Below are 15679 nucleotides of genomic sequence, written 5' to 3' on the forward strand. Positions count from 1 at the left end.
CCAACAAACAGTTAAGACTGGCAGGTGCTGGGAGGGACAGTAGGTAAACGAAAAGGTATGTTCTACTAGGAGGTGCAGTTTATCGAGGGCAAACCTGGCCAAGATCCTCCGTTGTGGTAGCTCCATCTCGTGTTTTTGGGATCACAGCCAGTTATAATTCTCCATTCATGATTTTCCAGTGCCGGGTAAGATATCTTTAAGGGCATTTCCCCGACCAGCTCCTCCCAGCGTGACTCTATAAGATCCATGATTGCAGAAGCCTGCTCGGGAGTGGCAAGAGAAGACAAGATGGCAACACAGTTACCTAAAGCAAACCACCTGAAATCCATCCTCGCGGGACTAACATTTCCAATAAAGTAACCACCGCGTGTAGGCATAAAATCGAATACCCAGTCTGGGATTGAATCGGGAATGACATTAAACTTGTTTACTGCTGTATGAGAATACTCTTCGGTTTTATAACGGTATATGTCATTTAACTGCTTGAAATCAAGCCAGAAGTAACTTCTCATATGGTAACTCAAGGCATGTAGGCGTTTTACTATTCTCTCGATAAATTCTTCCCCTTCTGCATCCGGCTTTAACATTGCCAAAGCACACCTCAACGCCATGAAGAAGAGCGCTTGAATTTCAATGGGATAACCATAAACTCCCTAAAAATATGAAAAAAAAAAAAAAAAAAAAAAAAAATGACTCCTTTGAAGGCTACAAACCAAAAGCATCCGAAATCAAAAGTAAGATCGATTTTTTCTTTTTTGAGTACTATTGACTCTTTTACATTGTAGTATCTGTTCATAGCTACTTTCTCAACCTACTGAAGCACAAAGAATCAATACTGAACCTACTGAAGCACAAAGAGTCAATACTGAACCTACTGAAGCACTAAGAATCAATACTGAACCTACTGAAGCACAAAGAGTCAATACTGCCCCCACTAGGGATGGGTTGACCCATGACCTACCATTTGGGAGAGCCACTTCGTGCCACTAGACCACAAGGTCATTGGTAGTAAGATGGATTAAATATGTTGTGTGTGTAATGCATATTATAAGAATATTTTTTTGAGCAATTAAAGTAAGACTAAATGATAATTTACCATTCTTCTATCAATCATTGAGCAGCCATCAGCACACAGCAAAGTGGGGAATGTATCGAACCCTTCTGACAAACACAGTGACAATATAAGCCGCATCCCCTTCTGGCATTCCGGTGATTCAGCAAGACTTAGGTCTCCGGTAGATTTTGTATACGCACGAAGAAGAATAATCCACCAAAATCCAGAGTCAACTGGAGCTACTCTTCCAATGGCTGTCTCTCCAAAATCTGCTATTATTGTATCTGTCTTGCGAACTGGATCATGTAGAACTTTAAAACTAGCTGGCATAACACCTTCCCCGAGCTTGAATCTATCGACTTTTTTTTCCCAACCTTGAAGGAGAAGTGCCTTTAGGAGGAAATTCTTAAGTATATCTGTCTCACCATTCATTAGGAAGGCCAGGGCACTAGGCACAAAATCTCGAACAAAAACCTGCATCCAATTAGCAGCCTCTAAAATCCCAATACTAAGTACAATCATTGTCAAGAATAAAGCCCCGATCATAGTAAATAACATGAAAACTATGCAATATAGAACAATAAATTAACCTGATCATAGTTTAGGACCTCTTCTCCAGCATGGTCGTTGGCAGCAATTGTGCCAACGGGGTGGCCTCTAAAATGAACCAATGTGCGGCGGAGAGCATCCCAGGCCTCTGCTACCATTGGATGGGGATCGAAAGAGTTCCTGGTAGATGAAAGAGGGGTGTCCAATATGGACCTGCCAGGTGAGTAAGCGTTTTCGTGGTCTAACCCTCTTGCTAGGCCAATGGACAACTCACTTAGCGATCTCTCATCAAAGGATCTCTGCCTCTCTATGTTCAGCCTTGGCCTGTCGAGGAGCTTCGAGAGATCATAGTCATCCATCTCTGAGATGGAGCAATGGGAGCTCACCTTCTTCAGTCCATGTTCTTTAGCACTATGATTATCCATACTCCCCCCTCTTCTGTTCAACTCAAACCACCCTCATATATCACTAGATATTACATACAGAATACTAATTGCCAAACAAACATACAGATATTACAGACAACAATTTCAGAACCTAAATTGCCAAGGAAACAGAATGGTAAAACATGTTACCCCAAAAGGACAAAATGAAAGAATTAGTTCCAAATCATTATGTCCTCATCCAATAGATAAAGTTTCAAACTTTACTACTTGTACAAATTTTCAGCAATCACCAGAGAAGTAAAACTTTAGGTTAGCTGATAAGTATACTGGTCCCAAAAAATAAAGGGGGTGTTTGGTAAATGACTAAATGGCTATTAGCTGATTGGGTTAGTAGTTTGACTAGTTGATAATATTAGCTGATTGTAGAAAAGTGTTTGGTAAATTAATGCTAGTTGATATGCAAAATGACTTTCTCAAAATTTACATGCAAAATGACTTTCTCAAAAAGCTGATCGAAAAAGCTACTTTGAGCAACTTTTTGAATTTTAGCATTTAGAGCAATAAGTTGTTATAAAAAGCTAATTAATCAAACACTCATATTGATTGTTTAACTAAATCAAACAGCTAATAGGGATCAGATAAGCGAAAATTGACTGATAATCTAACTATGTTACAAAATAGGGCCTTAATAAACATAGCCTAAAATGAAAAACCACAAACTTAATTCCTTTAGAGTAGCGTCATCTCAAAATAAGCTTCATTTTTCAAACCAAAATGTACTGTAAAAGAAATTTACTTTAGGATCCGAATGCAATGAAACACAAAATTAGAAACCCAATGCTTAAAGACAGACTTGTTGGGACTTGGGAAGTAACGAGTTACCAATTGAGAAGAGCCAAGTCAGATCTCCAGGAGCTTTAATTTGTACAGACAAGGAACAGAAGCACTATGATGGGTACTTGGAGCAAGACGAAAGCGAGGGTGTTTCCGGCGGTATGGGCTGTCTGAGAGCCGGCGAGATCGCCGGGAGGAGAGAAAGAGAGAATGGAAGCTAACAGGAGAGATGAAGCACAATGCAAAATGCAGGAAGAGGAAAAAAAAAAAAGGCGAGTGTTGAGAGCCGTTGGTTTAATCCTATGATTGATTAAAATTAACCAAGTCCATTCACATTTATCATATAATCAATATAATCAAAATTAAATTAATTAGAAGTAGTTAAGTGGGTGAAACATGACTCTTCTAAGAAGTCACTAGCTCGTTATTATACCGTTTTATAATAATACCAATGTTATAAAAAATGACCTAGGTGCCCCTAGGCCGAGGCGATTTCAGTAGTCTTAGGCGGCTTTTAGTTGGCTGACCGATTAGGCCCCCTAAGGGCATCCTTAATAGTGTGAAGATTCTGAAGGGATTTTACAGGTGTAATTAAGAAAGAGAAAATGGGAAGAGAGGAAAAAAAATTAAAATTTGAAAAAAAAAAAAAAAACAAACAAACAAACAAAAAATATATATATTTACGTGCACAGGCGAGCGCGTGCAGTGCACGCACCAGCCTGGCACGAGAATTGCGCCTCACTCACGTGAGGGCCTGAGGCGCATGTTTCTCTCCCATAGTGGGACCCACCCGTTCTGCAAAATTCCCATTTTAGCAGGAAGACTCGATCCCTCTCTCTCCTCTCTCCTCACCTTGTCATTTTTCTCTTAAAATTTGTGCAAAATTCTTCTATTGGGGATGCCCTAAGCGTCGACTCAGTCGAGTTGAGCGCCAAACTCGATCAAGTTGGCTCTCAACTTGGTCGAGTTATTTCTTTTGCCTACTCAGCTACTCCTCTTTTATATTTCTCCAACCATGTACTTACCATCTAATATATGTAGTCGACTAGTTTGTGGCGCTCAACTTGGCCGAGTTGTTTCTTTTGCCTACTCAGCTACTCCTCTTTTATATTTCTCCAACCATGTACTCACCATCTAATATATGTAATTGACTAGTTAGAGAGATTATAACAGTCTAACAATTCCTAACCCTAAGTGAAAAAATAGAGACAATATACTCATATTACTGATCGCTTAGGTGCTCTTGTGGCCAAACGTTTGACTAGCGTCTTCTGTAACATTGAATAATAATAGTAGGCCAGGTAGCTAGCTAGTGATGGTATCCACATGCTAAAAGCTTAAAGACACATCAATATATTGTTTCACGCCATATTATTTTCTTGATTTCCTAAGCAACCTCAAGCATACATATCAGTCATGCATCAACAACCTTTTTTTTTTTGGTAGTCCACGTGAATTTTAATTTATAGATCGATCAAATATGATAATATTTCACGCCATATTATTGTCTTGTTTTAGGTTTCTCTAGGTAATAAAATTATCGAAATATGCTTACGAAAGAGTAAGCAAGTGAGTAGCTGTATTACTAAAAGAGTTTTGAGTACAAACTAGATTGAGAGTGTCCCTGCTATAGTGCTATCACATGCTTCTAATTTTTATATTGAAAAATGACTCTTTAATGAGGTAGTGCTCTAATAAGTATAATAGCCGTGCATTAAGTGTGCAAAGACCACCGTTATGTTTGCTCGTTGCTATACTCTGGGTTCTGGTCGGATCTTAAGTAACTTATCCTATTATATCTTGTCGACTATATATATTTCAATTCTTACCTATCTCTTAACTTCTAAGGCTTCAACAAACTAAGGTGTTGATAATAATTGAACTTCTGATTTTCTTGTACTCGAATTATGTTTCACTCACTCGATCACTCCTTTCAGGGCGGCAGTAGCTCTTATATTTTATCCAAACAATAGGAGAAGAAATACAAATAAAGACTCTACTAAAAACATTTTCAAATTTTAAAATATAACACAAGTTCATACTGCATAAAAGATTCTGTAAATAATGTAAAAGAAATTTCGATGTACTATGTGGTCCGTAAAGTTTAATTTATACAAACCATGAACATACATAATACATGCAAACTCAAAAATGAAAGGCATATATACTAGGGGTCGGAGCTATATATTGCTGCCTCAAATAGCTCCAATAATTAGACTTACTTTAGATTAACTAAAACAAGAAACAATAATAATGATGGAAAATAAAGAAGGCAAGATTTACGTCGTAGTTTAGTAATATATATATATATATATATATATATATGTGTGTGTGTGTGTGTGTGTGTGTGTGTGTGTGTGTGTGTGTGTGTGTTTCCGCCTATAGGAGTTGATAGGGATTATATCCTGCACGTACAGATCATCCAGCCTGGTCAAAGGCGCGCCTTAAACTCTGCCCGATCACGCGCTCGTCTATCTTCGTACTTGCTGTTCGTGAGTCATCCAGCCCGGTCAGCGGCATGCTCCGGCTTATGCCCGGTTGCCCGGTCGTCTACATCATACCCGCTGCTCAGGAGTCCTCCTCTCCTCTGGTGGTGGCCGGTGATCGGGAGGGGTGACAGTAAAGGCCCAGAGCCTACCCTCGTCCGGATTAAAGGCCCCCGCTGCTGTCGGAAGACGCACGCCACGTGCACGGCTGCATGCTCGCCTTCTCAAGACCCGGTGCATGAATGCCACGTGCCCGCCATGCCGAAAGGCCAGACGCTGCTCTTAGGTCTCCTATAAATACTGCATTTATTGCCTTAGGAAAGGACTTTTTACCTACTTTAGACTTTGTATTTAAGAGGTTCCCGGTCACATTATTCGATCGGTCAATCTAGTATTCTACCGTACTGAACTATGGTGGTTTTATCCACATCATGAGTAAAGCTATTTGTATTCTTTTATTCAGTGTTGCAAAAATCGCGTCTAGACACTAGGCGGTCAGCCTCCTAGGCGCTCTAGGAGCCCTAGGCAGTCCTCGGGGGCTTAGAGGGTGCCTAGCGATTTTTTTCAACATTGCTTTTATATATATATATATATATATATATATATATATATATATAATTTATATGCAACCCTAAACATGTACAAGACAAAAATACCTTGTATTATGAGCCTGATCAAATTTGCTCTACTCCTATTCAGACATATACTCAATAAACTCAGATCAATTGAATTAGTCTTATCCAGCAAGATGTAAAAAGAAAAAAAAAAAAAAAAAAAAAAGCCTCATATATACTTGAAGCAACGGAAAATTTAGTGGTGGAGTAGCTAGCTAGCTAGCTACTCTCCAACAACCTCATAATATAAACTAGGAAAATACCACATATACTTCCATTCCATACTCTTCACTTGTAGTTTCACACTTAAAATATTAATATAGACACTTTTACAGGAGTCAATATGAAGAAAATAACCTATCAAGTTCGCCACATCAAGGAGTAAGATTTGAGAATACATGTAGTAGAGAACTCTATAAACTAATACACATATATATTGAATTAACCATGCATGCGTGCATGCTAAGATCAACACAGTACACCTACTTACATTGTCAATTCCATCGACCAACATCATCGTACGTACTCGCAAGTACAATTTATGCATGTCATATATAATAAGTTTTTGAGTGATGACGACCGAAACCTAGCTACGTCAGCCACTACTCGAGAATATATACTAAGTGAAAATAACTATAATGAGGTAAATCAGCTTAGGGCATGGCGGCTAGTCGACTATGGAGGCAATGAGGCGACGAAAAGTGAATTCATCGCAAGGAAGGAGGAGTTTACTGCTGCAATCAAAGCCATATTCATCTGCAGCCTTGCGAAGCAAATCCTGGAACAAAACATTCTTCAACACACACATAGGAACCACAAACCTCGTCATTTCGCTTCCCACGTACACCACGAAGTGCCCTTTCGGCGCTGTTTTCCGGCCCGGCCAAAACCCTACTCTCTTCGCCATTATTATACTGAGCTAATCAGATAGTTGATTTGATAATGCAGAAGATGAGATGGAATATATGAAGGGATATGATATGATAGATAAAGAAGAATGGAAGGCATGTTGCAAGTGAAAGAGATGGATATATATAGAAGATGAGTTGAGAAGGGTGCCCATTTTTTGGTGCCATGTGAGAGGAGATAAGGTATATATAGGAGCCCTAACGTGGATTCATCAACGCCTCAGAATCATATATATGCATGCAAGAACTGCGGCGGCGTGCATGCTAATCCCATGCAACAATATATTATATATACCAGGAATATTAATTATTTGATATGATGCACAGAGGCCGTTGAATGAAAAGGGTCCATTCCAGCATTTTTTTTTAATGTAGTATCTGTTCAAGTTAAAGAGTTAATAATGTTCCACCGAGGCTCAAACCCAAGACCTCCCATTTGGGACAACAAGATCATTGGCTGTTGTATTTGTTCTATAATCAAATTGTTTTGAGTAATAATTATGTCATAAGTTGGGTTTTGTTAAAAGAAAAAAAAAAACCCGGGGGCAAGAGAAAATAAATAAATAAATTTTCTTTTGAAGTAATTTTTTTATAACACTAATGAAAATTTTGTAATTTTTGACAATCAAAAAGTGATCAAAAACCTATGATTTGCGGTAAAAAAATCACGTCACACGAAATATGTAATGTTATTGTGTCACTTTTTTTGGATGACCAAAAAAATCACTGCAGGGACTTCTTGAGAGTGTAATAGCTCACAAATGACATGGCGATAGACTACATACAATTAAGAAGACCCCAATGAACTAATCAAACGCTTACAACTACACCAAAAGCTCGATATCAATTGTTAAAAAGCTATATATATCTAGTAACTCGGGAACTACTTCTGGTACGAAAATCATGCTCCACCACTCGATCATCCCTTTCGGGGCAAACTAATGCACCTCAACACCTTCATTTTTTTGGGTGGATTGGTTGAGAAGCAAGGGTAAATAAATATAGGGAAGAATTTGCTAGGGTTTCAATTTGTTGCAACGTAACATTAGTGCACATGGAGATATGGAGACAGTTACTACAATGCAAAACATGCCATACCTCAACCTCCCCCACTTCATTCAATAGTATCGCCATCCATATCATATCCTTACATGTTACAATGTTACATGCATGCATGTAAATTTATATATCTAGAATCTAACATGCATGCAATCAATCATGTCATTTCAAACCTGATAAAATCTCAGGTATTGATTGTCATATCTTTCTTAAAATCAATTGGTCATTAACTATTTAATCATATCCCTACATGGTAAGTCACAGCACGCACCACGTTTCGAATCGAGCAAGGGCTTAACTCGACCATCCCGACTGACGCCCAACATAACGCACAATCAATTTTGAGCAGCACCCATCTATACTCCACTATAAGTTTATTTTGTTTAAGACCTATCCTAATTCACCACCCGCTATCATATATATATATATATATATATATATATATATATATATATAAAGCCCAATTCATGCAAGGTAGATTCTGATGGATATCCACGGGATAGATTAAAATTGCCATGCATGGAGTACCACTGCACAATATATGTGAATTGAAGGTAGTAATTAAGCTAGGACCGTATGCTGCATACAAAACGGGTGGGCAAAAAACCAGACAAATAAATTTTTGTTTGCAAAACGCAAATTTTGAAGTCGTATTTGGTTAGCACTGCACACTAGAAGACTACCCACAATATGAGAATAGTTATTTTATTAGTACTTGTTTTTTATACTTAAGTCACCTCTAAATTCACGAGTTCCTCAATATAATCAGCCCACTAGTCAATCTACACATTTTATCATCATGCACCTTTTTCTCATTCATATTTTTAGTGAGATTTGAATGTCACATTTTCGCTTCAAGTTAGACAACGAAGTGACGAACCACTAAGTTAAGCCCGGGGAGAATTGTATTGTTGATATAAATGTTAAAATTTATTTTGGTGCTTGAATTTATCATTTTGTTTAAATTTTTAATCAAAATAATAGTTATTATGACTTTTTAGCTATAGGTTGCATTTGGAAGAGTGGATGACACAAGGTTAGAGCAATTCATTACAGTTCCAATCGAAAAAAAAAAAAAAAAAAAAAAAAAAAAACTTCATCTGAAGTCTTAGAAGGTTAAGTTGTGTTTGGAAACCCGGAAAATGACTTCTGGAAGTCATTTTCCGAGTTTTTGGTGTTTGGCTACACCTGGAAAATTCAGTCAACGGAAAATATTTTCCAGTTGACTGGGGAAAATGAGCCCAATTTGGCGGAAAATGACTTCCGCCAAATTTGGGCGAAAGTCGTTTTCCGCCACTTCTCTTTCTTTTTTTTTTTTTTTTTTTTTTTTTAATTCTGGCGGAACTGGGTTCCGCCGGAAACCATAGGGTATGGTTTCCGCCGAAAGCCATAATTTTTTTTTTTTTTTTTTTTTTTTGTTTTAAAGATTTAAAATGAATTTTTAATTCAGAATAAAATAATTAAAATATTTAATTATACCATTCTACTCATTTTTTCAAAAAATGAACCAAACACACCAAAACAGTTTTCCAAATGCAACCAAACACTGGAAAAAGAAAATATCTTCCGGAAAATGACTCATTTTCCAGAAATCATTTTCCAGAAATCATTTTCCAGAAGTCATTTTTCTGCTTTCCAAACGGACCCTAAATATTCGATAAAAGTAATGTAATTGGACTCCCATTACCACTGCTTTGATTGAGACAATTTGCTTTGGGTAACAAAGAAAATTCACAATCACTATTTGAAAGTATGTATAGCGTAATTATTGTCTTGCAACCTTAACTAACAAAGAAATGAAAAGGCTAATGAATCACTCTCATTGAAAGTTGAACTCAAAAATTTGTAATTATCAAACTGACACCAATACAAAATATTGTAAGACTACACAAGACGTACTCAGACGTGATGGAATCAAATAATGTTACAATAAAATAATATGACAATTAGTAGTTAGTACGTACTAAAATATATCACACGTGAATACGTATGATCAATTTAATATTATATTACGGAGTATATTACTGTAAAGTAGTCCGATTCTTCATTCTACTATGAAAGAGGATTGTAAGAAGTATGCTTGGAAAACATGATTGAAAATATAAGGATGATGAAGAAGTTGGGTTTTTTTTTTTTTTTTTTTTTTTTTTCTAAATGTTAAGTGACAACATAGACTTTGCATGAAAGCTGCTAAGGTGCTACCAAGTACCAACGTTAATGAAGTTGATACGCTTTGATCTTATTATTATATTAGTGTTACGAATATTTTATTATTGTGTGGCGGCTATTATCCCAGTTATTGTATCTCTTGAATAAATGAAGAGTTAAGTCTCTCTTGAATTAACAAGGGTCAAGTTTAATTTGTCAATGATTTTGTAGTCTATTGACACGAAATGGTTCTCCCATATAAGATATTATTATGAATTTGAATTCCAGCGGAGACAATATTGACTTTTTATGTTTCAGTAAATTGAAAAAGTAGTTATGAAAAGATACAACACTGTAATAAAGTTAGTATTAGCCCCCCTCTCTCTCTCTCTCTCTCTCTCTCTATATATATATATATATATATATATATATGTGTGTGTGTGTGTGTGTGTGTGTGCGCGCCCACATGTTTTCCTTTGTAAATGTACTTCATGAATGAGATGTACATATATATTAAAGTTATCAATAAAAAATCATATCCCTTCTTAATATATTTTCTCTATTGTTCTTGTTTCATAACATTTAGTTGTTTATTATCTACTATCTACTATACTAATAAGAGTCCAAGAGAGTTAGGCCTATAATGGGTAGAAAAAATGGCGGTCACAGATTTTAATCAAATGAATGGCTCGGATTAATTAAAAGATTGATCAGATTTAAATTTTACACTAAAATTTCCTAAAATATCCACACACCGTTACTAATTCCGTTAAAATTTTAAGAATTGCCGTCAGTTCACCGTTAAGATTGATTATATTCGCTACATTATCCTTACAATGTCTTTATTCAGTGAAAAAAAATTTATTAATTATCAATAAATTAATTAAAAGAAATATTTTCATTAGTTATATTGTCTTTATTTTTCTCAAATGTAAAAATTTTTACATTCAAATTCATCAATTGATTATATTCACTACATTATCTATTATTTTTTTTGTGCACTATTTTTCTAATTAAATATCAAAGTTATAATACAAAATAATGCTATATATATATATATATATATATATATATATATTTATTTATTTATTTATTTATTTACCAAGTATTTTATTAATACCATGAAAAAATTAAAAAAATATAATTAATAAAGTCAACCATATTAACTACTTAGAGAGATTTTGTGACAACGAGAGTATTCAAATCACACAACAAATTGAAGTGAGAACTACCTCGCAATGTCCTTGTTTGACAATCAGTAGTTAGCGATTAACGTTAACGGATTATACTAGCGGATTTGACCAGCGAATTTATTTAATTATTAACATTGGGTAGAAAAAATGACCGCCAAATTATTAAATCAAATGAATGATTCATATTGTTCAGGTTTTAATTTTTTCTTTTAAGATTTTCTAATTTATCCTTAATTATATGATTATCCATTTAACTTTTCCGTTAATTCACCGTTAGTCTAATTCTAATATTAAAGTCTAATATAGAATTATAACTACACCATTAATCTAATTCTAATATTAAAGTCTTAATAGAACTTAACCACAAATCCTAATGTTGGAATCTCCTCAAACAATATTAGTATATATTTAATATTTTATGTCCTAATTTTTATTTGTTCTCCCTTATGTCACGTATTTGGTTTCAACGATACCTATACAATTATTTTATTGACAATTATAATCAATCTTGACTATATTATCTTGCATTTGTAAACTTAGAATTACCTATTTAACCCGCACGGGCTTAGATCAATGGTTTAGTGGGTAGTATTTGGGAGAAGAGACGAAGGTTTGAACCTCGGCGGCGGCAGTGCGGGAATTATGTCCAAAGTGGGCAGATTCCTTGTGCGTATCAGCATTTGGCCCTGTCTGCTGAACCATTGAGTCACCGTGATCTACAACTTCCCACAATGCTCTGTCGGGTCGGAGTGTGGGGAGCCCTTGGGATTGGGGACTCAACCTTTGGGAGAAGAATTACTTATTTAGATACGCAAATTCAACCTTCAATTATCTATGCATGAACAATTTCAATATAATCATGTCTTAATATACTTTAAAGTACTTATTTAAAAAAAGCATTGGGCATTATCCCAATCGCGCAATGCGCGTAAAAAACTAGTTTTTTATTATATATGTGTTGGTGTGTACGTATATGTATATATTTTTAATCAAAAGGGATGAGGAGAAACCTTAAAACTATAGGGAACTTTATAAAAGTATGTGAAATATAATACCCATGCGATCATTGCGAAAGACCGTACCGTTTGAGAAAAAGCATGAATTGAAAATATATTTTATTTTAATTTCAAGAATTACATTTTTTTATTATAATATTGGACAAACACAAATTTAGTCCAACAATGGCAAATTATGCGCTTGGAAACGTGTTCACCGAGAATGGTGAACACAAGGTCAAACGACGTCGTTTTTAGGCAAAAAAAAAAAAAAAAATCGCGGATGTGGAGTTAACGGCGCGAGTTGATCAAATTATGAATTTTCTGTTATGAGATTATGAATTTTCATAAAATTCATAATCGCATAACAGAAAATTCATAATCGCATAACAGAAAATTCATAATCTCATAACAGAAAATTCATAATCTCATAACTGAAAATTCATAATCTTATAACAGAAAATTCATAATCTCATGGTTCCAAAGTGAATGTGTAGGCATGGTTCCAAAGTGAATATGCAGGCATGGATTCATAATTTATAAATGTCCGTGATTTCGGATGGGAATGTATAGGCATGGTTCCAAAGTCAATGTGCAGGCATGAATTCATAATTTATGAATATCCGAAATCATTGTTCACCTCAAATTAAAGTGAAACCGCAAAATGTGAAAATGAAGAAGAAAAGTCACGTAATTAATTATAAAATAAAAAAAAATAAAAAAATAAAAAAGAAGAAGAAGATAACAGTGTACTAACACCGTTGGCATAACGCTCCAACTTCAATCGTTTCTGACTTACAAAACATTGATACAATCTCTCGTTTATCATACAAGTAATTAATTAATATTCTATTAAAAGAATATAACAATTGAATAATATACATAAGTTCGCAAAGATGATGTAGTATACAATTGTTGTCGTTTTAATAATTGACAACGTAACAACTATTATTGTCTGTTTGGTTGGATGTAATTTGATTGTAATTTTCGTTTTCTCTATCAATTACGTTGTTTAATTGGTTGGAGGGAATTGTCCGAATTACAATTTCCTCCCTTGGCTGAATTGTAATTCATGGTCCCTACCTAAAAATTGCAATTCAGTGGTGAAATAGAGAAATATAATACTGTTAAGACATTTTTATCCATGTCATTATTCTCATGGATTGTTATGATGTGCAACCGTGTGTACCATGTATGGTGTACACGGGTCTAGATTCATAATTTTTATACTGTAGATTGATAAAATTTATATTGTAGATTCATAATTTTTAAACCGTAGATTCATAATTTAAATACAATAGATTCATAATTTCTATACTGTAGATTCATAATATCTGTACTATAGATTCATAATTTCTAAGCTGTAGATTCATAATTTTTAAACTGTATAGTTATCAAATTATGAACATATAGTTATGTGATTTGTGAATACAGAGTTCAACACTTGGAAATATGAACATCGAAAATTATGAACATATAGCTCTATAATTATGAATATATATATATATATATATATATATATATATATATATTTATTTATTTATTTATTTATTTATTTATTTATTTATAAAATTATGAATCTACAGTACAGATTTTATTAATCTACAGTATAAAAATTATGAATTTACATTATAGAAATTATTAATCTAGACCCATGTGCACCATGCATGGTGCACACGGTTGCACAACATAATTTGCCTTATTCTCATACCATCTCATCCTTATCTCTCACAAAGGGCATTTCAATCATTATATCATTTATTCTCTTTCACTTTTCTGTAATCCTATTACTACATACCAAACACTATAACAGCACGTTTGGTTCACGGAATGAATTTTGAGGTAATAGGAATACTATTCCAAAAGGAATGGAATAGGCAAGGAATAGAATAAGAATTGTATTCTATTGATTGGTTCGCATAAGGAATAGACTTTAGGAATTATATTACAGTGTTTGGTTGATTTAAGGAATAGAAATGAAATATGTTTTAAAAGACATAAATACCCTTATAAAAATATGTGATGGTGGCGATGGTGGTGACGGTGGTGGTGATGGTGGTGGTGGCGGTGGTGGTGGTGGCGATGGTGGTGGTGGTGCTGGGGTGGTAGTGGTGGTGGTGGCGGTGGCAGTGGTGGGGGCGGCGGTGGTGGTGGGGGCGGCGACGGTTGTGGCGATGGTGGTGGTGGTGGCGGCAGTGGCGATGGTGGTGGTGGTGGTGGTGGTGGCGGTGATGGTGCTGTGGTGGTGGGGGCGGCGACGGTTGTGGCGGTGGTGGTGGTGGTGGCGATGGTGCTCCTGGGTGGTGGTTCTGGTGGCGGTGGTGGTGGCGGCGGCGGCGGCGGCAATGGTGGTGGTGGTGGTGGCGGTGGTGGTGGTGGCGGCGGCGGTGACGATGGTGGTGGCGGCGGTGGTGGTACTGGGGTGGTAGTGATGGTGGTGGCGGTGGCAGTGGTGGGGGCGGCGACGGTGGTGGTGGTGGCGGCGGCGACGATGGTGGCGGCGGCGGTGGCGACGGTGATGGTGGTGGTGGCGACGACGGTGGTGAATTAGGATAAATTTATATATAGGATAAAAAAATTAGGTTAAAGAAAGGGGTAAAAAAGGAAATAGATTCTAAAATCTATTCCTGAGCGTTCAGTAATAGGCTAATACCAGGGGGGGCCCTAGTAATAGCTATTACCTTATTTGAGGTAATAGGCTATTACCAGGAATATTATTCCTGGTAATAGAAATGGTTACCAAACAAAGGAATAAGCCTATTACTGGGAATGCTATTCCATTCCCGGCCTATTTCGTGAACCAAACGGGCCATAATTTAAATTCCTACTTTAATCACATTATTCTTTTCCTACCAAATTACAATTCTTTCTCCCCTAATTCATTCATTCCAACCAATTGCCCTGTTAGTTCTTGCATGTGTAACTGATATATCTTTGTTTAAAATGCCAGTGGATTGAAACTTGTTGTCGTACAAGGTCTTTTATATCACTAACTTTCATTATTTTTTTCCTTAAAGACAACGGTTATTAAATTTTGTTGTATAATGAATGAATAATAATAAAGAAAATATGTCGTATAAGTGCCTTGAAATGGGTGACTGAGTGGTGGAGTATAATTCTCATTTCAAAAGGTCAAGTTCTATTCTTGTCTATCTTTTTGTTGAGCTCAAAGTATAAATTTTCGTTTGGTTTATCACCACAAAAAAGTGTATGCGACTTGCAATTTACATTCTCCAGTAATTTTAAGAATGGAGAGGTGGGATCGAGTCTCACCAGCGGCAGTGTGGGAGCAACCTCTCAAAGTGAGGGGGATTTTTTGTGCGCAGTGAGCACAAATCTAGGTTCTGTGGTTCATGTTCAGTTAGTTACCATGATTTACATCCTCCCAAGTACTCTGTTGGGTCGGCGTGTGAAAGACCCTTAGGGTTGGGGTTAGCCTTTTAGAAGAAGAAT

General features: G+C 36.0%; 1 protein-coding gene across 9 annotated transcripts in view; it reads right to left on the reverse strand.

Annotated features, from left to right (window-relative positions):
• Positions 1–3057, reverse strand: part of LOC109193276 (alkaline/neutral invertase CINV2) — a 34900-nt gene extending 31843 nt beyond the window's left edge. For 4 of the 9 annotated variants that reach the window (XR_002056241.1, XR_002056240.1, XR_002056239.1 and 1 more), the window contains exons 1-3: positions 1645–2328; positions 1097–1528; positions 95–653 (exon numbers count right to left, since the gene is read on the reverse strand). Coding sequence is in view for 6 of the 9 variants with exons in the window: in XM_019344127.1 (XP_019199672.1) it covers positions 95–653; positions 1097–1528; positions 1645–2028 (1375 nt within the window). In the remaining 3 variants the exon portion in view is untranslated. Of the gene's footprint in view, positions 1–94; positions 654–1096; positions 1529–1644; positions 2329–2871 lie in introns of those variants that run through there. The other 5 variants (XM_019344124.1, XM_019344125.1, XM_019344129.1 and 2 more) reach the window with 5 other exon arrangements.
• Positions 3058–15679: the final 12622 nt, after the last annotated feature.

The sequence above is a fragment of the Ipomoea nil genome, unplaced genomic scaffold (assembly GCF_001879475.1).
Source record: "Ipomoea nil cultivar Tokyo-kokei standard unplaced genomic scaffold, Asagao_1.1 scaffold1848, whole genome shotgun sequence".
Lineage (NCBI taxonomy): Eukaryota > Viridiplantae > Streptophyta > Magnoliopsida > Solanales > Convolvulaceae > Ipomoea > Ipomoea nil.